This window comes from Scyliorhinus canicula, chromosome 15 (assembly GCF_902713615.1).
Source record: "Scyliorhinus canicula chromosome 15, sScyCan1.1, whole genome shotgun sequence".
NCBI classification, from domain to species: domain Eukaryota; kingdom Metazoa; phylum Chordata; class Chondrichthyes; order Carcharhiniformes; family Scyliorhinidae; genus Scyliorhinus; species Scyliorhinus canicula.
In genome coordinates this window covers 99059423-99084630 of record NC_052160.1, presented here as the reverse complement: position 1 = coordinate 99084630, position 25208 = coordinate 99059423, and the positions used below count along the sequence as shown (strand labels likewise).

The window sequence follows — 25208 nt, the reverse complement described above, 5'->3', positions numbered from 1 at the left end:
CAAATATCCCTATCCTCAATGATGGAAAAATTCAGCCCACCAGTGCAAAAAGATAAGATGAAGCATTTTCAACAACCTTCAGCCATAGTGCTAAGTGGATGATTCACCTTGGTCTCCTCCCGAGCTCCCCAGATGCCAATCTTCAGCCAATTCACTCCTCATGGATTGGTTGAAAGCACTGGACATTGGTAAGGCCAAGGGGTGCTGACAATATCCCCTCAATTCAACCAGTCAAATACCACCCCATCAGTCTGCACTTGATCATCAGTAAAGTGATAAAAGGCATAATCAACAGTGCTATCAAGCAGAATTTGCTTAAAAACCCGCTCACAGATGCTCAGTTCAGGTTCCACCAGGGCCACTCAGCTCCTGACCTTGGTTTAAACATGGGCAAAAGAGCCAAACTACAGGTGGTGAGATGAGGGACTTTCCTTGGCATCAAGGCAGCATGCGACAGTGTGGCGTCAAGGAGCCCTAATAAAACTGGAGTCACTGGGAATCAGAAGGAAAACACTCCACTAGTTAAAGTCATACTTAGGACAAAGATGACTATCGTTGTTGAAGGTGAATCATCTCAGTTCCAGGACATCACTGAAGGAGTTTATCAGGGTAGTGTCATAGACCCAACCACCTTCAGCTGCTTCTTCAATGACCTTTCCATCAAAAGTTCAGAAGTGGGGATTCTCGCTGATGTTCTGCACCATTCGCGACTCCTCGGGTGCTGAATCAGTCAGTGTCCAAATGCAGCAAGACCTGGACAATACCCAGGCTTGGGCTGACATTCGCACCACAGAAATACTGAATAATGACTATCTATGACTAAAGTGTCAATACAAGTCCCGACAGCTGAATCCCAGCAAACACCATCAACGTCCTGGGGGTTACCATTGATCAGAAACTGAACAGGACGAGCCTTATAAATACGGCGACTGCAAGGGCAGATCAGAGGCTGGGAATTCTGCGGAGATTAACTCACCTCCTTTCTCTCAATAGCCTGTTGCTCATCTACAAGGCACAAGTCAGGAGTGTGATGAAATACTCCCCACTTGCCTGGATGTGTGCAGCTCCAATAACACTCAGGAACCTGACACAATCCGGGACAAAGCAGCCTGCTTGATTGGCACCCCTTCCACAAACATTTACTCCCTCCAGCAGCAACCCAAGTGGCAGCATGTGCATAATCTACAAGTTGCACTGCAGGAGCTCACCAAGGCTCCTTAGACAGCAGCTCCCAAACTGACGACTGCCACCATGTAGAAGGTCACGTGCAGGAGACACATGGGAACACCATCACTTCATAGAATTTACAGTGCAGAAGGAGGCCATTCGGCCCATCGAGTCTGCACCGCCTCTTGGAAAGAGTACGTCATCCAAGCCCACACCTCCACCCCATCCCCACAACCCCACCCATCACTATGGGCAATTTTGGACACTAGGGGCAATTTATCATGGCCAATTCACCTAACCTGCACATCTTTGAACTGTGGGAGGAAACCGAAGAACCTGGAGGAAACCCATGCCGACACGGGGAGAACTTGCAGACTCCGCATAGACAGTGACCCAGCAGTGAATCGAATCTGAGATCATGGAGCTGTGAAGCAATTATGCTAACCACTATGCTACCGTGCTGCACTTAGAAGCACCCCACCAAGCTACTCCCCATCCTGACTTTGAAACATATCGCTGGACCTTCACTGTCACTGGATCAAAATTCTCAAACTCCTGAACAACAATGTAGGTGTACCTACACCTTGGACTGCAGCAGTTCAAGAAAGCAGTTCACCATCATCCTTTTCAGAGGCAATTAGCGATGGGCAGTAAATGCTGGCCTAGCCAGTGATGCCCAAGTCCCGATGAATGGATTCTTAAAATCACAAAGGCCAAGCACAGTTTTCAAATTTTATTTTCATATATACATATACAGGTTCATATAGCATCAAGTACTGGACCTCAAAATGTAGCATACACATTCTGAAACCTTGTCACTGATTGCCATTAAAATGACCAGCCTGATGCTTATTCCAGCTCTGCACGGAAGCCAACCCTACACCAGTTTCAGCAAACATTTCATCTTTAATAAAAAGCAAAACTATGGAAATTTTCAATAAAACTATATCTTATACTGTACAAGTAAATCCACAAGTCTATTGATCAGTACAGCAGCACTAAAACTCCTTTTCATCATAAAACCCTTACCATATTGTGTAAAATCACCTGAGTTGAGATCAACATACACACAGTAATTAGTCCTGAGAATAGACTCGTCTAAAATGTCTGTGAGTAGTTTACGTTTGGTTCCCAGGATTTCATTGGACAGTACTAGGTCGCAAACCACAGCTCATTCTCTCCCGAATGTCACTTGTTTCCTGGCCTCCATTTTCATGGGTCATTATCCACCATGACTATATCCTGTGTCAATCCTTCGTGTTGAATTGCTGCTGTTGCCATGCCAATAGCTTCCTCCAATGTCTGCTGGTCCTCCAGCTAAAGAGACAAACATTGACAGGGGCTTACAAAATCAGCAGGTGTGGTAAGACATTGTTTTCTTGGTCATTTTAACATTACATTGCTGGTTAATCTTTATAAATGGTACACGGTCTTTATTAAGAGAAGTTTGATTGCCACTACTGTGACAATCTGTCCTGGTCAAATGTTCTTCTCTCAGGCAGCCATTACCCTATTTTGCACAAACGACAATGACTGCGCTTAAAACGGGATTCATCAGTTTTGACGCACTTTGTGACATCCTGCGGATATGATTAAGCAACACACAAGTGTTAAGTTCTTCATAAAGTTTGACACAAACTGGATGAAAAGGTACAAGTCACAAATCTCACATACGGTCATTTGGAATTACAGAACTTGAGTATTGTTTAAAGGCGACATGCTGTCAAAATTTTACATCTTGTACTCATCAGGACAGATTCGCAAGAATCCCAAATCTAACTGGAACAATAATTTATACTGCATGAGAAGAGGGGCTGATTTTTTTGTCAAGAGGATTCTGATTAGTAGAAGTGTTGCCATGGAGAGTGCAACAATTCGTTGTCAAGCTTTTGTTTAAATTCAAACCAAGCCGGTCGACTGATTGGTCAAGGGATTGCCATGGGGAATGAGATAGGAAATAGCTGTCCCCTAAGCAAAAAGGTGCAATGATTGAACAGTTCCTTCATTCTGCAAAGAACATGGCCTTGTGTATGCATATATACAGCTTCTAGCATGCGCAAATGAGCCAGGCTGCGATCCTGACTGATTAGCAAGTGTTGTCCAATCATGGAGTCAAACTGAATATTGGACAGTGTGTTCTGAGTTTTGCAAGCGCGGGTTCATAGAGATCACAGAATTTAGTGCAGAAGGAGGCCATGCGGCCCATCGAGTCTGCACCGGTCCATGGAAAGATCACCGTACCTAGGACCACACCTCCACCCTATCCCCGTAACCCAGTAACCCCGCCCCACTAAGGGTAATTTATCAAGGCCAATGCACCTAACTTGCGCATCTTTGGACTGTGGGAGGAAACCAGAGCACCTGGAGGAAACCCACGCAGACATGGGAGAGCGTGCAAACTCCACACAGACAGTGACCCAAGTGATCAAACCTGGGAGCCTGGAGCTGTGAAGCAACTTTGCTAACTACTGTGCTACCGTGCTGCCCTTAAGTTGGTTGGTTAAGTACAGTCAACCAAAGGAATGTATTATTTGATACGATCTACCCCAGTCTTTAGTATTCATGGCCTACACACATGGCATCACACCGACCCTGAAATTTATTTACCATACGAGTAATATCCATTTTTTATAATAATCTTAATTAGTGTCACAAGTAGGCTTATATTAATATTGCAATGAAGTTACTGTGAAAATCCCCTAGTCGCCTCATTCCAGCGATCAATAAAAGTCTGTACGGCTATCAACAATCAGAAGATAGTTCAACAGGGGCGGCCATGGTTCCCTCTAATTTAATCATTAGCAATGGATTACAATTGAGGGATACGGACCCCGGAAGTGCAGAAGATTTTAGTTTAGACGGGCAGCATGGTCGGCACAGGCTTGGAGGGCCGAATGGCCTGTTCCTGTGCTGTACTTTTCTTTGTTCTTGGAGATAATTTAGAAAGGTAATGAGCATGTTTCTAATTAACTGTCACCACATATAAGGACATCTTTCGCAGGGTCAAGGAACATATTGATCCCAATCAGTGGCTCCTTCACATGAATTGAGAGATAGGTACTGTTATGGTGGCCACGGGGGATCAGCACTAGATCTCCCCCATGGGCTTTGTGGAATATGATTTCCCCTAATGAGCGGCTGGAGGCTTGCCCAATAGGAGGTATGTGGCGGAGTTTAAAGTCTGCAGTTCCAACCCGGGCAGGCATCTCCACAGGTCCTTGGGCTGGGGTGCAAGTGTTATAAACTGCGGTAGCGGCCCTTTTTGTTATATTAGTAAAGTGCGTTATTGACAGAAGATTGACCTCGACAACATTACTACATTGGCGACGAGGTGTAAAAACAAGTTTTGCTGAGCAGCCTTGGGTTGAATACAAGCAACTTATCCAATAAGAAACAAATTACCTCTCTTCAGTAAACTTGAACCGTATGACATTAACTGAGAAGACTGGGGCCAATATGCAGAGAGCAGGCGTTACTTCTTCCGCGCTGATAGCATTTTGGGAGATGAGAAGCAGAAAGTGATTCCGCTGACAGCATGCGGTCCCCAAATTCAGCGCAATAAAAAGCCTAACCTACTCAGATGCCTCTGACTCGAAAACGTTTGACGAGCTCGTAGACAGAGTGAAATCGCGATGACTCAAAGCCCTCTATCATTCTCCAGAAATATCGCTTTAACATGGCAGGAAGAACCCCGGGGGTGCCAATCACTGAATTTTTAACCAGGTTGTGAAAACTGGCAGAGCACTAGGAATTTGGCCTGGCCCTGACCGAGATGTTGTGAGACAGATTGGTGTGCAGAATAAACAATGATACAACTCAGAAAAAGTAACTGGCAGAGCCTAATTTGGATGTAAAAAAAAGCCCTTTTATAGGAAGGATATTGTTAAACTGGAAAGAGTGCAGAAGAGATTGATGAGGATGCTACCAGGACTTGATGGTTTGAGTTATAAGGAGAGGTTGGATAGGCTGGGACATTTTTCCCTGGAGTGTAGGAGGCTTAGGGGTGATCTTATAAAGGTCTATAAAATAATGAGGAGCATCGATAAGGTAGATAGCCGACATATTTTCCCAAAGGTAGAGGAGTCTAGAGGGCATATGTTTAAGGTGAGAGGGGAGAGATACAAAAGAGACCAGAGGGGAAATTTATTCAGACAGAGGGTGGTGAGCATCTGGAACGAGCTGCCAGAAGCAGTGGTCGAGGCTGGTACAATTTTGTCCTTTAAAAGCAGTTAGACAGTTACATGGGCAGGGTGGGTATAGAGAGATACGGGCCAAATGCAGGCAATTGGGACTAGCTTAATGATTGAAACTGGGCGGCATGGACCAGCTGGGCCGATGGGCTGGTTTCCATGCTGTAAACACCTATGACTCTATGATAGTGCTGTCCCTGGAGAACACGAAAAAAGGGTCTCAAGAGGTACGGGGGCACCTGGCAGGAGTGTCCTCCGGTTTGGGGGGGGGGGGGGGGAGGGGGGGGGGGGAAGAGCCTCGTGCAAAGGCGCCCATTCCTCAGTTGAAGGAGCCTGTGTGAATCGCCCGTGATCAAATCAGTACTCAGATGGTGTCCCCTGGCAGTCAAGGTAATTTCATGACAATCCTAGGATACTCGGGAACCAGAGGAATGGAGATACCAGACGATGGGCTATTGTAAGCACTGTAAAAGGGCACAACCAAGGCAAGGCTATAGGAATCAGCAATACACATGCTACTCGGGGAAAATGTTGAGGCCAGCACAGACTCATACCATGCAGGTATGTCCTCTCCCAGACAAAGGGACAATGCAATTGAACAGTATCATCACGACCAAGGTCGCCCTGATAATGATAAAGTTACTAGTAAGTAGTCATCCATTAGAGATCGAGGTGGACACAAAGGATGCTGTCTCCATCCTTGGGGAACAGACATTTGATCGCCTCCAAAAATGGTAACCAATCCTTGAGTTTGTAAGACACTAGAGCCAGATTAGTCACCTACGGGGGAACCTTTACGGATTAAGGGTACCACAACGACCCCAGTGACCTACAGGCAGTAGTCAGCCCAGCTGCCTCTCAGGGACCAAGTCTTATGGAGAGAGATTGGCTTCAGCTGGATTGGCTAGAGATTTTCAGACTGTCTGTTGCAGTACTGTACAAAGTTATCAGCAAATACCTTGAAGTCTTCCATGAGGGCCTTGGGAAAATAAGAGGGAGAGCCAAAATCTATGTTGACTCTGATGATAAGCCTAAATACTTCAGGGCAAGACTGGTTCCGTATTCCTTGTTGGAGAAGGTAGAGACCAAGCTTGGGCACCTGGAAAGTGGACAGTACCTGTCGTCCCCACTCTTAAAGCCGGGCAAATCAATCCATCTTTGTGGGGATTATAAGGTTACGGTCAATCGGGATTCCAAATTGGATAGGTACCCCACTCCGCAATAGAAGACCTATATGCTAAACCAGCAGGTGGCCAGACATTGACCAAGTTAGATGCAAGCCATCGTCAACTCTAATTAGACGAGCCTTCCCGCAAATACATCACGATCAACACACACAAGTGCCGATAGGAGTACACTCGCTTGTCCTTCGGGGTCTCGTCAGCGTGCGCCATATTCCAATGTGTTATCGAGAACACACTCCAAGGGTTACCCAAAGTGGTGGTGTACTTGGATAACGTTCTGATTCTGATCACAGGGACATCAGAACAAGAGCACCTGGAAAATGTAGATGAGGTTTTGTGGCGATCTTCTAAAGCAGGGGTACATCTCAAAAGGAAAGAATACAAGAGCACTAAGTGACCTATTTTGCCTATCGGATGGCAAAAAAAGGCTACACCCAGTGGAGGACAGCGGGCCATCAAAGAGTGCCAACTCCAGAAACAATATGGAATTGAAATCCTTCCTGGGATGATTCAATTATCATGGGGAATTATGGGAAATATGGCAGTTACTGCCATCCAATCTATTCTCCCATATCAACTCCAGAAAGGAACTCATCCTGATGTGCAATGCTTCTCTTCATGGGGTTGGGGCAGTAATCTTACAGCGCTAAAAGACGGAACAGAAAAACATATCACCTAGGTCTCCAGGACTCCCTTGGATGCCAAGCAGAGGTACTCTCAAAGCATGAAGGAGGGCTTGGCAGTTGTGTTTGGTATATAAAAAACAATCACCAATATGTCAATGGAAGGCAGGATAAATGCAAATTACTGCGGATGCTGGAATCTGAAACCAAAAAGAAAGTGCTGGAAAATCTCAGCAGGTCTGGCAGCATCTGTAGGGAGAGAAAAGAGCTAACGTTTCGAGTCCAGATGACCCGTTGTCATCTATGGGAGAAGCCAGGCAGGCCATGGGTGTGGGTGCACATGGACTTGGCTAGGCCTTCTATGGGTTGCATATTTTAGATCCCAGTAGATGCACACTCCAAATGGCTGGAGATACATTGCATGGGCTCCATGACCCTCCCACACTACGATCGAGAAACTACGACAGAGTTTTTGCACATGACACATCAAAAGTCCTGGTTTCCGACAATGGCACAGCTTTCGCCAATGAGGAGTTCCAGGCCTTCATGAAATCAAATGGCATCAGGCATATTAGAATAGCAACATATCATCGGTCATCCAATGGACGGTGCAGATCTTCAAAATTGGCTTGAAAAAGCAGCCAGCAGCACCAATTAAGACCAAATTGGCATGGTTTTATTTGATTATATGATCACTCCTCACATTACAACAGGAATTGTCCCAGCAGAACGGTTAATGGGACAACAGCTTCACACAAGATTCAGCCTACTATTCCCAAACCTGGCAAGGAGGGTGGAGTCCCATCAAGGGAATCAGAAAATAATTAGGGTTCTGCGAGATCTGAAAGAATATTCAAGACAGATGATCCAGTTTATGCGAGGAATTTCAGAGATGGTTCCAGTTGGATCCCCGGAGTCATAGTGGAGAAAACGGGACCCGGATCCTACAAAGGTCCAGGATACGGTCTTGAGGAAACACCTGGACCACATTAGAAGTAGAAAGTCTGTTCCTCGCAAGCCTCCTCTCTGGCCACAGAGGTTGCTACCACCAGTGCAGGGCCATAGAGAAACCTGTGTCCATCTCCCCTGATGACAAGGAGTCCGGTCCCGAGATGGAAGCAGAGGAATAAGGTGTTCGGTAGTAGGCACAGAGGAGGAATCTGCACTGGTAACTCTTCGGCGCTCCCTCAGGAAACGAAGGTCACCAATCCGGTTCATACCTCCAGATCCCGTTCCGCCCTCATTCGACCTCAGGCCAACTGTGAAGAGGCGGAGGAAACCTCTTCATCGCGGGAGTGCTGAGGGGGAGTGTTGAAGGAGATCGGCAATAGATCTCCCCCTGGGCTTCATGGAATATGAATTCCCCTATTAAGTGGGCGGAGGTTCAGCCAATAGAAGGTGCAGGGCAGGAATTTAAAACCTGCATTCCGAACCAGGCCGGGCTTCCCTAGGTCTCCTGGCTGGGACACAAGTGCTGTACGCTGCGGTAGCAGTTCATTTTGTACTTTAATAAATTGAGTTCTTGATAGAAGACTGGCCTTGGCAGAGTTATTACACTTATCACAGATACTCTATAACTCTCTACCAAGGGGTATTAACTCCCCCATTTACCCTCGTTGGAAATAATACTTAAAAAAAAAAATTTAGAATACCCAATTATTTGTATCCAATAAAGGGGCAATTTAGCATGGTCAATCCACTTACCTGCACATCTTTGGGTTGTAGAGGTGAAACTTATGCAGACACGGGGAGAATGTGCAAACTCCACACGGACAGTGACCTGGGTTCGAACTCGAACCCGGGTCCTCGGCGCTGTGAGGCAACAGTGCTAATCATTGCGGCACTGCAGCTCCCTAGTTGGAAGAAATACTTTGTCGCTAACAAACATGTTACTGCTCAAATATTTCCATTTTCATTGTTTTAACATTTGTTTTTTTATAAATGTTTTTATTCTCCATTTTCACATTTTCCTCCAAAATTTACACCCCACCCACAAACAGTAAACAGTAACAAATACAGAATCAATCCCCTTAACAATAACAACGATCCCATCCTCCCACCACCCCAAACAACGGCCCACCTGTCAATACATGCATCCAATAAAACAAACCCTCCCACGGTGGAAACAAAAAGCAAAGGGGAAAAAGAAAAAAGGAGTCCGGGATCGCCCATGGTCACCATAGAGTCCACTCCCCATCCCCCCTCAGCCCCCACACTCAACGCCATCCAACCTCTGAAAGAGTGCCGTACATGATACCCAAGAGTTGTAAACCCCCCCCCCCCCCCCCCCCTCACCAAACTCCTTCCGTCCACTACCTCTTGTAAAACTCCTTCCCCCAACCTCGGTTCCTTCCCCTCCAGCTTTCCACCCGGCTAGACCACTCGGAACCTGTTCTGCCAGGCTCCGATGGCCGCAGCCCCTCCCCCCACCTCACTGGCCGGCTTAGACCGGCCAGCGTGGAGGCCCCCGTCCGGGTCCCTTTCCCCTTGCCCGACCCTAGGAAAGCCCAAAAATCCCCCTTTTATCGCACAAACCCCGCATATCCACCTACTCCCCAAAGAGCCCTCACTTCGAGTGAAAGTCCCATCACTTCCCATCACAACACCGACTCCTTTAGCCCATACACCCGCACACAGTGAAACAAACAAACAAAAAAAAAAAGAAAATACAGTCATGAGGTTACATCGGCACATGGCCATTTCTCAATTTCTCACTTCTGCCACAGTCCTTCTGCCTTCGCAAACTCCTCCGCTGCCTCCGCCGTTCCAAAATAAAAGGCCTTGAGCTTGTAAGTCACCCTCAGCTTCGCTGGATATACAATGCCGCACTGCACCTTGTTAACGTACAGTGCCCTCTTCACCCGGTTGAAAGCAGCCCACCTCCTCGCCAGCTCCACCGTAAAGTCCTGGTGTACACGTATACCAGCTCTAGCCCACTGCACCACCCGCTTCTGCTTGGCCCAGCGCAGGACCTTCTCCTTCACACTGTACATACGGAAGCAGAGTCACTACCCTTGGCGGCTCACTCGCCTTTGGTACAGGCCTCCACGACCGACGAGCCTGATCCAATTCATATCAGGAGGATCCTCCCCCTCCCCCAATAGTTCCACCAGCATCGCAGCAAAATACTCAGTCGGTCTCGGCCCTTCAACTCCTTCGGGCAGCCCCACAATCCTCAAATTCTGTCGCCTGGACCTGTTTTCCAGGTCTTCCGTTTTCCCTCGCAGATCCTTCTTCACCTCCATCACCTTCCGCATCTCCTTCTCCATCGAGGTAAGTTGATCACCATGCTGCAATGTCTCCTCCACTTCCTTCAGCGCCTCCTCTTGCTCCCGCACCTCCACCACTGCACTCGCCACCGCCGTCGTCACCGGGGAAATCGCCTCCTCCACCAACACTCAAAACCTCCCTCACCACCTTCCTCATTGTCTCCATGTATTTTGTAAACTGCCTTTCGAATTCCGCAGCCATCACCGTAGTTATTTCTTCAGCCGTAAGCAATGCAGTCTCCCCTGATGCTCCAGCCTCCATTTTCCTTGGTGACCCCCCGGTGACCTTTCTACTCCCCAACGAACTTTCAGCTGTTTTCACAGCCGTTTTCTTACTGGACCTCGACATATCCCTTCCCTGTACTTTCTCCTGGCCTTCACCGCCCCTAGGACCGGGCGTCAATCCCCGACAATGCCGTTCCCGAACGGGAGCCCTCCAACGCGCGGCTGCCTCCCGCCCGCCGTCACCGGAAGTCAGCCGTCACTGCTTCTTCAATGGCCTTTGTGAGATCTTTTCACAGTTGTTCCCTCTGCTGCTATAATTCAGCTTTCATAAAGGCCCTCAAGTCAGCTTGAGGCCTTTAAGCTCGCCCTTCCCCCGCCTGCATGCTGAAAGAGGCTTTTGTCTCTGCTGTAGCTTCAGCCAAATCTTTCACTGTTTCTGTGGGTCTGGTAACCAAGAAACATACCATTCCTGGGGGAAAGTACTCCTCCAACATTCACCTACGCCTTTTCATCAAAATCCCACCCCGCATTGATTAAAAAAGAGCTCTTTTCTGTAACCTTGGACAGGAGCTGCCTTGTGTGTGACCACTTACTCCATGGTGCACACCGGAAACCATTGTTTTAACATATTAATGTAATAGCACATGATCACAACAAGCTGCCGTATATTTATTTTTTAACATAGATTGAAAAATGCTTTTTAAAAATTAAGCAGCAAACTCCAGAATCAAAGACTTAGCCTACAGGGACAATGTGAGCTCTTATTGCAAAATAAATATCTTTTGTAGGAGTACGTAGTACTCAGTTCTAGGATCAAATAATATTGGGATTTAGTTCATCGCCCACATACTATTTTTAACTTTAGATCTTGTCAGCCTCTTCAGGACCAGTTGTGCAGTTACTTGCGAACATTAAGAAGCAGGTTGTTGTGGGCACTGATGCCGAAGTGGCGGGATATCAGGAGTTAGGCTGATGGCTTAACCTTGGAAGTGCACAAAAGCAACAGAAACAAAATCACCTCAAGCATGTGGTGTTGCACTGTTCCAAGCCAATATTCACTGTGGAAAACCCCAGAGTGGCTTGGCGTGTACCTCCAGTGCAATGGTAACCAGAGTGCTTAGGAAAGGCCTACAGAGCGCTTCATAAACAAATCTAATTCAATTTAAATGTGTTGGGTGTGTTGATGTTCTCAAATAGTCAGTACAATTAAAGTCTACCATCTGGGAGCACAGCTTTGCATGTGGAAGAGTCAGGTTTGCAATAGGTAGCACTGCTCCAGTAGATATTGCAGCAACTAGTCGGAGATTAGATGCCAAGGCAGCATGCAGCCTAAACGCAACTTGGCAGAAAGCATCTGCCCAATTTAAGCAGTGACTATTAGTTAGGTCTCACTTTTGAGTGACAATACTATTTTATCGGTGCATCTCTGCTAACATTAGTTCTCTCTCTTTTCTCTGATTTATGTACACCACTTGCCTCCGATAGGTACAGAGGAATGAATCACTGGCACAGGAAATTAATGATGCAATGCTATTAATGAGATGGCCCCAAAATCTGGCTTAGTTATCATCATCATGAACGGGGTCAGACTCCCACGCCTTAATCTTAAGTCAGGCACTTGGTACGCTAACAAATATAATAGTTGAGAAAGGTGAGAACTAGTTTTTTTCCTAAAACTTTTTGTGTAAATGTGCCGCTGCAGCAAAAAGATTAGGCATTTATCAAATGTTGTCCAACAGCTTACGGTAAACAAATTCTCACGAAGCATGTTAATATTACCATAAACTGCACTCCATGTAATGGTTTGATTTATTCTGTTAACTCTGTAGAAGATTATGATCCCAATCCTGCTGTAACCAAGAAGATGGCCTCTGTGATATGTTAAATTGAGGTTAATTTCTTTTGTGGTTCAAATCTCCTTGGGGTTCAAGGAAGAATCTTTTCCCCAAGACGTGAAAAGCTGGGTTAAGCACGCGAATGAATCCTGCTGACTCGAGTCAATTTTTTATTCATATCCAAAAGGAGATAAAGGAAAGTTAGTTAGACACTACGGCAGTACGATTCACACACGGCCTCCAAATAGTGTATTCATTGGATTTTACACAGTATTGCAGCATTACATATAGAAACATATTCAGTTTGAAGCATCATCACTCTCACTCACCTGTACTGCTATCTGTGTACCATTAGCAGTTGCGACTAATGCAACTTGCTGATGGTGCTGTACCACTTCAGCTGCATGGAGAGCTGCTAAAGCAGAGTCCCCAGTTACCATCCCGTCTGATGTCACTATAGCAACCTGGCAAAATAAGGTTCACAAATGAAGGCAAGTAAAGCCTGTCCAATTTATAAACTTTAACAATCCTTTTGTTTAATTCTATTTTAACAAAACAGTTTGCACAAGAATATAGAATTGAAAAGGGTGTTATAAATATGCTGCTCACACATGCAAAAAGAACATATTCTTTTGGCTAATGACATTTGATTGATTGGGGTTTTCCAGGCTTTGAGCATCTCTATGAAGACCGTTAGGTGCTACCCCAACAGGAGATGTACTTGAGCAGTGCACAAAAGGCACCACTTCAATTCAGCTATCATTTCTCAATTTTTGGAGGTGGTCTTAAGACCCACATGTTAAAGGGAAAATCAAGTGTACACCATCAGAATGACCCACAGCTGTTCTTCGTTAGATGCAAATAAAGCTCCTAATGCGCTGTTTTAACATTGTGGCCCTTTCATTTGCTATTTGATTCCAGGCATCCTATAATCTCGGAGTAAATCTGCCAATTTGTCACTGAACCATAGATTTACGACAGTGCAGAAGGTAAGTGAAGTAATTCGGCCCATCAGGTCTGCACCGACCTCTGAAAGAGCACCCTTCCTCGGCCCAAAACCCGTCGTATACCTGTAACCCCACCTACAGGGCACATCTTTGTTCACTAAGGGGAAACTTATCATGGCCAATCCACCTAACCTGCACATCTTTGGACTGTGGGAGGGAACCGGAGCACCCTCAGGAAACCCACGCAGACACGGAGAGAATGTGCAAACGCCACACAGTCACCCAAGACCGGATCCCTGGTGCTGTGAAGCAGCAAGCTAACCATTGGGGTTACTTTTCTGCTGTGAACCAAAGACTGGGGCTGAGGTATCCCAGCCTGACAGGGAAGATCCTTTTAATTGACAGTGTGTGGTCTTTCATCTCAACAGCTTGAGGTGGTTTCAAACCCTATTTACGAAGGTGAATGGGCAACCAACCCACCAATTCCTTAATTCTTTGGAAATGTTAGGCGTCATACAACATATTAAATGTCAAATTAGTCAATCCCAATTTTTTGTAAATGTTCAGCATTTTGATACTAGAATGTTAAACTCCTGCTAAGATTTATGTTCATGACATTCATTCTCTGCATATTGCTTTCCATAAAAACTTTTGTGTTCCTTTAAAGATAAAACTGATCAGCAGTTTGAACAGTTACTGCAATGCATCTTTTCAATATTTTTGATTATGTGCATTCTCAATTAATGACTGTGATGATACAAGTCATGACATACCTGCTGTGCTTCTGTCCCATCCGCTGTCACCATGGTAACCGTATGAGCACCTGGTGACCCTGTGAGGTCACCTTCATGTGTGGGTACAGCAATCGTAGTACCATCCTGAGTTACCATGGTAATGGCTGTTCCGAGGGCCTGCAAATCTTCATGCGATAGGCTAACCTGTGATTAATAAAAATTATTCTTATAGGAAAATCTAGAAATGTCAAGTAATGATAAACATTTCAAACTTACAAAATGCAACTTCAGTGGCACAATACAACAGCCTGTTTCTCACCTCACCAAAAAAGATGTTTTAAAATCCATTCACCCAGCATTTCAATAATGGATATTATAACCCTACTTCACTAAGCATAATTTGCTATTAATAGTATTGAGCATCTTTTTGGGGGGGAAGAAAGAAAAATTACTCAAAGACTTGCATTTATATATCACCTTTCACAAGCATCAAATGTACCTTTGCAGTGTTGTAATGTAGAAAATGTGGCAGCCAATTTGCACACAGCAAACTCCCACAACAGCAATGTGACAATGGTCAGAAAATCTAATTTTGTGATGTTGATCGAGGGTGAATATTGGCCGGGACAACAGGGAGAACTTTCCCTGCTCTTCTTCAAAACAGTGCCAAAGGACTTTTACGTCATCGGAAATAGAAGGGGCCTCAGTTTAACATCTCACCCTTAGGATGGCACCTCTGACACTGCAGCACTCCACCTGTAGTGCACTGGCATGTCAACTTGATTTTATGTTCTGTTCATGTCGCGGAGTGGGACTTGAACCCACAACCTTCTCACTCAAGAGGGGAGAGTGCTGCCAACTGAGTCACAACTCCCAAATTTGTAAAAGAATGAACACCTTTTTCCTCTGTAGTAGGTTAAGTGTGTGACTGAGCTACACAGAGCAGGTCTCCGAGTCTGTTGAGTTGGTGCTAACAGTTGGAGGTGATGCTGGGGATGCAATTGGTCTCAGGTCAGCTGGAATAAGGACTACTATGTTCACCAGGTTTCTTGCTTTTGATTGCTACTACATGACACCTGCTGGAAAATGCAAGTATGATGGCGTCAAAGAGCACTCAGATTTGGCTGTCCTACGCTCAACGATCAAATAGCCTGTTAGCGCTAACTACTGGAGCTCACAGATGATGGATCGTTATTTGAGAAAGATACCAGAGGGCAGGTAGCAATACTGGAAACATGCCACCCCCTCCCCTGCATAAATGGGAAAACTTTAAGGAAAGGTGAGGAAGAAGAGTTTGTAAAAATATTTAAAAGACTGTTTGAGTTCTTGTATTCACATTTCACACAGAATTTAATCACACTGAATTGATATTAAGTGTAAGAGAATAAGTCACATTATAGTTGAACCACTCAAGGTCCGTTCATACCTGCTGAGTACCATCTTGTGATATCAGGGCTACCTGAGATCCCAGCCCATCTTGGGTTACCATAGTAACCTGAGTTGGAATTCCACCATCACCATCAACCCCAGAGAGGTATGTAATGCGCGGCCTCTTCAATGCAGGCTCAATAACTGTTGCGAAGAATGAATGAAATATATGGGATTAAAGACAAAATCACATATATTCAGAAAATGTAAAGCTGCGGTTAAAGTTGGCGACTATAAGATGCCAATTTTGATTGTTTTCATAAGACTCCCAGTGCACTTTCCATTCAAAACAATTAGATAGAGTTGAACCCAAGTGGGTGTACATGTCAACCTCAGTTTATAACACATCCATCGAGTGGGGTGACTGCATGGGAGCCGAGACTGTGGCAGGCACAGCTTGTGGGGCAGGAGGTGTGAAATCTACTATGCAGCAGCCAGAATACAGTTAGGGGTAGTTATTAAAATTTAAGGGTAATGGTTGAGATTCTTTAGTCTTTAATTAGCGGCTCTCAGTAGGGGTTAGGTTGTAATTCATAGGTTATGTAACAATATCTTTAGAGCCACTTACTGGTGCATTTCTTGCAGGACCTTGAGACCACTCACCATTTTAAGTGTACAACTGCATCCAATAAACATAATAAACACACATGCTGGTATTAATGTCATGTCAATTATATTGCTACCGTTAAGGATAAACAGGGATAGAGTAATGACCAATTAATCATCTTGGAACACATAGGGTCCAGCGGCTGCATTTGCGGCCGGGGTAACCTTGGAGAGGGAGCACAGTGTCCAATGGCATGCTTCAAATCTTCCGCAGCCAATGGGTGCTGGGATGCTTCATCACTCCCCGGTAATGAGACTTGGCTGAGTTAGTTATGTTTCTTTTGCCATTTTTGTTTCAGTTACAGTGCCCCACCAGGGACTATTACCCCTGGTTTAATTTACTCATTTTTGGTTTTATTCAAGGGACTGCCGGGATATTGGGTGATGCAGCAGGTAGGAGGTAGAATCTATAATGTTGCATTCTATGTGTAAGCCGACTTTCTGTCTCTGGTTTCATGCTTCACCACCTGGCTTGGATCCATTTAACATCCTCTTCCATTGCTTTCAATGAAACCTCTCCTTGTCATAACTGTCTCTTTTTTTCCTTTCCATATATGCCCTATATATCTAATTCCCGCACAATCTCCCTGATGACCAGAACTCACTCACTGACTCTTCTGATCATGGCAACATGCATACAAACTGAATGTCGAACCGGCCCCAAACAGTGAATGTTGTGAAACGCCAGGACCCTCAGAACTCCCTTCCATCAGCCGTCAAGAAATCTTCAGGAGTGGCAAAAAAAAAATTCAAAACCCAAAGCCAAATTTAAAAAAAGCAAATCCGGGAAATCCCTCTAACTCCAGAAGATGATCGGAGTGAGTTCAGGGACCTCATTGACCATGAGGAGTATACCCAATAGGCCACCTTTCCATGTTATTTAGTGATACCGGCCCCAGAAGGCAAATTGACCAGCTGCTTTTTGAAGCATTGCAGGAAATCCACCCTCAGCATACAAATCAGCAGTGTCAAAAACAACTCTCTGCAGAAAGAAAAACCTACGGACATAGAATACCTACAGGACAGAAGGGGGACATTCAGCCCATCGAGTCTGCACCGACCCTCCAAAAGAGTATTCTATCTACGCCCACTCCCTCGCAACCCACCTAACGTTTAGACCCCAAGGCGTAATACATCATGGCCAATCCACCTAACCTGCACATCTTTGGAATGTGAGAGGGAATCGCAGCACCTGGGGGAAACCCACACAGACACAGGGAGAACGTGCAAACACCACACAGTCACCCAAGGTCGGAATTGAGCCCGGATCCCTGGTGCTATGAGGCAGCAGTGCTAACCACTGTGCCACCATGCCACCCACATCAAACTGATTTATCTGCCTGCATACATTTTGTGCCTGACCATTTGTTTTCCCTATCATGTCTAGTTCAAACAAACTGCCCAAACGGATACGGTCTAGGTCCTTCAATATTTCATTTGAGAACAGTGGGTTTTATATGTCAGGCAAAGTGCAGCACTTATAACATTAAAATCCTTTCACTGAGCCAACTATAGGAGCCTCCAAAAGCCACCAAAACTATGAATACTTTTATTATCTAGAAGAGCAAGGCCAAGGTCTAGTCAGTGATTTTCAAAGTGTTTAAATGCTCCATTATTTCAGTTATTGGATCACGTCAGTTGTAGTTATCGCTCTTCATGGGAAGATTTCTTCAATCGCTAAAGCACATTGACTATACTTAGTGTAATTACCTTGCTGGTGCTGTTGCTGTTCGAACAAAGCCTGTTCACTTTCCTCTGTTGCTTCCATGTCACCGTGCGCGGTGCGTTTGTGTGTAGCTAATGTGGAAGTCTGTCGATATGTCTTTCCACAGTGGTTGCAGTTATATGGCTTGGAATGTGTATGGACCACATGGTGCTTATACAGGCTTGAGTATTCTGTGAAACGTTTCCCGCAGCCTGGTACTGTACAAACATAGGGCTTCTCTCCTGAAGGTGGTAAAATCAATCAGGTAAGATCTGACCTTTCCAACCAGAATCAAAACACAAGAACCCTTATTTCTTGCATTTCTGCAATTGATATATTCTATTTGTTACAGATTGTACCATGTTAAATTACTCATAAATCACTTGGGCTCACTGAAGTTGAAGAACAAAATATTTTTTATTTATTTATAAATTTAGAGTACCCAATTATTTTTTTCCGAATTAAGGGGCAATTTAGTGTGGCCAATCCACCTAACCTGCACATCTTTGGGTTGTGGGGGTGAAACCCACGCAAACACGGGGAGAATGTGCAAACTCCACACGGACAGTGACCCAGAGCCGGGATCAAAACTGGGACCTCGGTGCCATGAGGCAGCAGTGCTATCTACTGCGCCGTGCTGCCCCTCTGCGCTGTACAACATGGTGCTCCACCAAGTGGTGCCTTCGTTAAACTCAACTTCCAATGCTTTGTGCAATGAGTGCCTTTATCAACTGAAAAATGCAAGTATTTTGAAGCAGAATCAGAATGGAGAGGTCAGACTAGTCTCAAATGGTAGAGTCCCAACAGTATAGTACTTATTTCAAATAGCTATTTGCATTTGCTCCAACCTGGAATGGTGTGTTAAAGGAACTTTGGATGGCTCAAAGCCCTTCAACTGCATTGAATACACCAATTTACCATATTTTGTTTAAAAAATCAAATCAACTGACATCCAAATCCCTAGATGGTAACCCACATTTTCCAGACATTGCACACTGAAGTTAAATTACACAGCCAAAAAGCTGTTCACTAATGCTCCTAGTTGTTACATCAACATAGCTGAGAGCAGAGTCATTAGAATGATAGGAATAATGTGTAGATACTGCATTCCTTAAATTCTTTGTTAACCATCAGGTTTTCAAAGCTATGTCGAGTCTGAATCAAAATGTTCATCCTTTTCATTTTGAACAAGCATGGAGACAAACATGCCACAAAAGCTTACTCATTGCAATGGAATTGTATTGTGCAGCATATGTTGGTATGGTAATTAAATTCCCCTGCGTCTTGTTCTAGCTAAGATGGTGATCCATTAAATAGCAAAGAAATTTCATATAAAAATCCATTAACACATCTGTGCCCTGTTGCACATTGCAATTACACTTCATTCTGTACTAGTTTAATCATAAATATAATCCCATGGGGAACTATACATCTATTCACTCAACCAAATTTGTTGTATGCTCCATTAGCATGGTTCTATAAATTACTTTAACTTTAATGCTTTGTGTTCAATGATGCAATTTACCTGTATGAATTCTCATGTGGTTCTTGTAGTTAGTAGCACTAGCAAACCCTCGGCCACATCCAGGTTCACAGCAGATATACGGTCTCTCTCCTGTATGCGTTCTGATGTGAACTTTACGGATATTGGAAGTGGTAAAAGATCGGCCGCAGCCTTCAAACGGACACTTGAATGGTCTCTCACCTGTAGAAAAGCAGACACAATGCTACTTGAGGGAACAACTTAAACAAAGGTTTTTTTAAGTTACTGCCAAATTATGTTTGTCGAAGCCCTTTCAGTGATTTACTCAGGATGTCCCAAGTCTCAGTGATTAAATGTACAGTATGCTATGGTACAGAACCAGTCACTCGCCCATGTTTGATTTCTGAGTTAGTTGATCTTAGCAGGGGGTACCTGCAGTTGGCCTCAATGGCTTCCGAGTAGGAATGCAGAACAGCAAGCAAAGGGCGGCACAGTAGCACAGCGGTTAGCACTGCTGCTTCACCGCGCCATGGACCCGGGTTCGATTCCCGGCTTGTGTCACTGTCTGTGCGGAGTCTGCACTGACTGCGTGGGTTGCCTCCAGGTGCTCCGGTTTCCTCCCAGAAGTCCCAAAAGGAGTGCTTGTTAGGTGAATTGGATATTCTGAATTCTCCCTCTGTGTACTCGAACAGGCGACGGAATGTTGCGACTAGGGGATTTTCACGGTAACTTCATTACAGTGTTAATGTAAGTCTACTTGTGATACTAATAAAGATTATTATTATTAGTAGGTGCGACCTTTGCTAGTGGGTGCACATTTGTACAATTAGGCGAATGAATGACTGTGATTGGCTGTGATCCCCACCTCCTTCCACCACAGCCAATGGCCAAATCTCCAGATTCACAACAAGATGTGATATTAAAGCTACTGAAGCCTACTATGGGTCAGATAGGAAAGGAGGGGGTGAAGCTAAATTAAAAACAGATGAAGTTAATTCCTAACTAAATTGTATTATTGTTAATTATGATGAGATAAATGGCTTCTTCTCCTCAAGGCTTCAGTCTTTCCCAACAGCTTATAATTCCTGACCCAGCAGGGTACAGAATTGTAGAATGTGTAATTATAACACAAATGATTTCCTACATAATGGGTTCATTTATGGTCACTAAGGAGATGCAGGGCACACCAGGGTTCTTCCCCTTGAGAATAGGATGAAGAAAGGACAAGTCACTATTCATTGTTTTTATAAATATCCAAATGACATAACCACATACTGCCGTCCTCAATGCTTAATCCCAGTTTATAAACTAATAGGGACAACTCAAAAAACAAATATCTGAATTTGGAGCAGGAGGTCCCTCAATCCTGTTCCGCCCGCCATTCAATAAAATCATGGCTGAACTGATTATTACCTCAGCCCTACATTCCTGCCTACCCCTGATAACCTTTCACCCTTTTGCTCATCAAGAATCTCCCTTAAAATATTCAAGACTCTGCTTCCCCTGTGTTTTGAGGAAGAGAGTTCTAAAGACTTATAACTCTCAGAGAAAAAAAATCTCCTTGTCTGTCTTAAAGGGGCAACCCACTATTTTTTAAAGAGGGACCCCTAGTTCTAGATTCTCTGTAGTTCTAGATTCTGCAGAGAAAACATCCTCTCTGCATCCATCCTGTGATCCCTGAGGATCTTATAAGTTGCAATCAAGTCACCTCTTACTCTTCTGAACTCTAATGGGTATAATAAGCCCAGTCTGTCTAATCTTTCCTCATAAAACAATCCGCCCATTCCAGGTATTAGTCTGTTAACCCTTCTCTGAACTGCTCCCAACACATTTACATCCTTCCTTAAATAAGGAGATTAATACTGTACACAGTCCTCCAGATGTGGTCTCACCATTGACACATAACTTCTTGACTTCTGCATTCAATTTCCCTTGTGATAAATGATAACATTTGATCAGTCTTCCTAATTACTTGCTGTACCTGCATATCAAACCTTTGTGATTCATGCAGTAGGACACCCAGATCCCTCTGCACCTCAAGAGTTCTGCAATCTCTCATCATTAAGATAATAACTTATTTTCATTTTCCCGGCCAAAGTGGACAGTTGCACATTTTCCCACATTATCCTCATTTGGCTATATCTTTGCCCACTCACTTAACCTATCATTATCCCTTTGTAGCTGCCTGATGTCCTCTTCACAACTTGCTTTCCTGCCCATCTTTGTATCATCAGCAAATTTACAACCATACCTACGATCCTTTCATCCAAGTCATTTTTATAAACTGTAAAAAGTTGAGTCCCCAGACTGAACCCCACGGCATACCACTCATTATGTCTTGCCAACCAGAAAATGAGCCATTTATGCCTACTCTCTGTTCCCTGTTGGCTAGCCATTCTTCTATCTACGGCAATATATTACCCCCTACACCTTGAGCTTTTATTTTCGGCAATAACCTTTGATGTGGCATCTTATCAAATACCTTCTGGATTTAGAAGTACAGTACATCCACTGGTTCCCCTTTATTCACAGCACCCCACTTGCTTCTTCAAAAAAAACAATACGACATGGCAGGGTTTCTCAGGCTGGAAAAGATTAAGTTCGCCTTCAGAAGGTCAATTCAGGGGTTCGCCCAGAGGTGGCAGCCGTTCATCGACTTCTTCAAGGAAAATTGAATGTCAGCAGTAAGTGGTGGAGGGGGGTGAGCGGGGGGGAGGAAAATGGGAGGCATGGCAGTATAAGACAAGGACAGGGAACTTAGTACACGGGTAATTAGGAAGTAGGGCGTGGTAGTAGGGGGACGTCGTTTTTAGTTTTTTGCGTGCGTCGGCCCGTGCGGTGGTTTAAGGAATGTTAAAGTGTTATGCTTCAATAAAATATTTTCTAAAAAAAAACAATAAATCGGTTAAACACGATTTCCCTCTCACAAAGCCACGTTGACTCTGTCCGACTGCCTTGAATTTATCTAAATGCCCTGCCATAAAAGTCTTTAGTAATAGCCTCTAACATTTTCCCTATGGCAGATGTTAATAACTGGCCGGTAGTTTCCTGCTTTGTGTCTGCCTCCCTTTTTAAGGAAAAGTTACCATGAACCTGGGGAATTTTGGAAAATTAAAACCAATGTATCAACCATCTCACGAGTTACTTATTTGAAGGCCCTTGGATGAAGTCCATCAGGACATCGGGGCTCGTCAGGCTACAGCTCCAACAATTTGCTCAGCATCACTTCCCTGGTTATTGTAATTTTCTTGAGTTCCTCCCTCTCTTCCATTTCCTGATTTACAGCTGTTTCTGGGGTGTTACTTGCATCCCCTATAGTGAGGACCCCCTATTTATAGAACAACTTTCAGTGCAAGTTGTTCCAAGTGATTTGCAACCATTAATGTACTTTTGAAGTGCAGCCACTGTTGTAATGCCTGCAGAATAAAAAAGTGGGCAAATGTATCTGCAGAATTCCTAATTCAAGATGAATCCCTATCCAGGTAAATAACACTCAAGTATTTCTATTTTCAATGGTCAGCACGAAGTATTAGTTGATTTTGTCATGTGAGAGTACCTTTAAGAAATGGGTCTTTATAAATGGGGGTGTATATAAATATCTGTAGTGAGAGTACCTTTAAGAAATGGGTGTTTACTACTGCAGTGATGTCAGAGAGTGGGTGGAGCTGGGCTCTCTGTCAGCTTTTTGCTTTTGATTTTGAGCAGGCTGCAGGGTGTTTTAGTTTCGCTTTCAGTGTTGGAGCTGAAGCCAGACCAAGCAGGTGTACTGCTGTTCTCTCGGCCATCAAAAGACTATCTCTTGATCAATTGGTGAATTCAGAATTATAAATGTTTCCAGTAGTGAATGTAAACCTGATGTACTTCTGATAAAGGTTTTGTTTTTAAGTCGTATGGATGTTAAAAGGAAAGCTTAAAGGATTACTTAGTGTTGTAGTCTTTGGGGGTTGTATTTGAATTAATGGTTACTAAGATGTTCACTGTATGTTTTAAAAAGGTTAACTTGACTTTATAGAATAAACATTGTTTTGCTTTAAAAAATACGTTTCCATTTCTGCTGTACCACACCTGTGGAGTGGGCCTTGTGCTCCCCATACCACAATCTATTAAAAGTTGTGTGTCAAGTGAACTCCATGATACACTTTGGGGTTCTCTAAACCCTGGCCCATAACAATTTCAATAAATTTACAGCACATTTTAGGAGTGCAATTGCTTTTGAGTAGAGTGTTCTACTCTTGTTAGTTGTGTGTGTTTTTCTGGTTTACATGGAATTGGTGAATAAATAATTAAAGGAGCTCCAGTACAAGCACTTACACGAATTGGTTGCATTTTATCTGATGCTTATACAAATATACAACATCCCTTGGCAAACCAAAATAATGTCAAACAAATAATTTGCCCCATCTTTCAGCACCGTATCTTAATTGATACCAGTAAGAAATGTAGACATTATGAACTTTGGGCACTTGGCCAACATTTCAATATCGTTTGCTAGAGCAAGCTGTGCGCAGATCGGTGCTTAAACCAACAACAAAAACTCCGGTGTAGCATCAAAATCATAATTTCTTCCTTACCAAAAGTGAATTCATTTCCCACAAAAATCATATCCCATTTTCCCTCACCAGAAGGTGATTCTTGACAGGGCGGTATAATTCACTACTTTAGTTATTTGTTTTACATAATGAGCGTTGTCAGATGTTTAGTTGTAGGGGCCTTTCATCAAACCAGAGCCTGATCTCACCTGGTATCCACACTTAAAGGCCTTTCATCATGAAAATCACTGAAGGAAATGATCAGAGTGAGCCACGCCCAGCCTAGGCACAGTAAGGCAAATTGTGACAAATAATTGATTCTAATCACGTCCAGGCTACAAATACAAGTGGTTCACTTTATAATTACATGAAGGTGTAATAATCCACGTGGGTACTATAGAGCTAATATCTGACCTGTGTGTGTTCTGATATGTTTTTGTAAATCTCCTGATGTTTTGAATGCTTTGTTACACGTGTCTTCAGGACATTTGTATGGTTTTTCTCCCGTGTGCGTTCTGGTGTGGCTTTTCAATCCATAACCTGGAATTGAACAAACAAAATAAAACACACGGAGCTTAAATTCAATTGAAATACTTCTCTCATCTAAAGTAAATTTAAATATCAGCAGGAGATGTAGAAGGTCTCACACAAAGTCATCAATTGAGTGGCACTGCAGGTGGATTCATGGAGGTAAGACAGAGGAAAGAAGAGGAGAAAGGAACACAAATGTGAGAATACGCCTGAAAGAGAAATGCGGCAATGTGGAATACAAAGGAAAGCAAGGAGGTTATTTTAGTCTTCTAAAGCTCCAGGACGTTCAGGGTCATATGTTCATGCAAAGCAACAATTAATTTTCAAAATAGCCTTTCAGGTTGTACAGTGACCTACCACGCTTACACTTCTGTCCAAAATTCATTACAACTGATCTGTTTAGGTCAAGATATTAGATGATAAAGGGAGACAAGATACTTACTGATCGGGAAGAGAGACAAAAGGGACAAGTAAAGGCTTTTCTTGAGCATTCTTGGTCACTGGTGAAGGAGACCTTTAAATAAGTTTTGGAACGTTAAATAACTTACGCTATAGATGGGAAAGAATCTGGACAGCTTAATGGCATTGTGACCACTTGCAGTGCACAGGCTACCATCCTGCTGAGATTAGGTAACTAAACACAATCCAGTGATCAAACCTGCGATCTTCTTCATCTGATGACTTAGCTGCTCGCTGGGTAAACCCATTGCAGCGCAAGGACAGTCAAAACTATTATAACTGGAGATTAAGAT

The 25208-nt window shown here is 44.0% G+C and overlaps 1 protein-coding gene across 1 annotated transcript in view; it reads right to left on the bottom strand.

Moving 5' to 3' along the window:
• Window positions 1-1885: 1885 nt before the first annotated feature.
• The window catches only part of LOC119978410 (zinc finger protein 76-like), an 83421-nt gene continuing 60098 nt past the window's right edge, over window positions 1886-25208 (bottom strand). Inside the window, exons 9-15 of the mRNA XM_038820038.1 lie at window positions 24340-24465; window positions 19439-19618; window positions 17919-18155; window positions 15601-15746; window positions 14214-14378; window positions 12823-12957; window positions 1886-2484 (exon numbers count right to left, since the gene is read on the bottom strand). Of these exons, the coding sequence (XP_038675966.1) occupies window positions 2380-2484; window positions 12823-12957; window positions 14214-14378; window positions 15601-15746; window positions 17919-18155; window positions 19439-19618; window positions 24340-24465 (1094 nt within the window). The 3' untranslated portion in view covers window positions 1886-2379. The remainder of the gene's footprint in view (window positions 2485-12822; window positions 12958-14213; window positions 14379-15600; window positions 15747-17918; window positions 18156-19438; window positions 19619-24339; window positions 24466-25208) is intronic.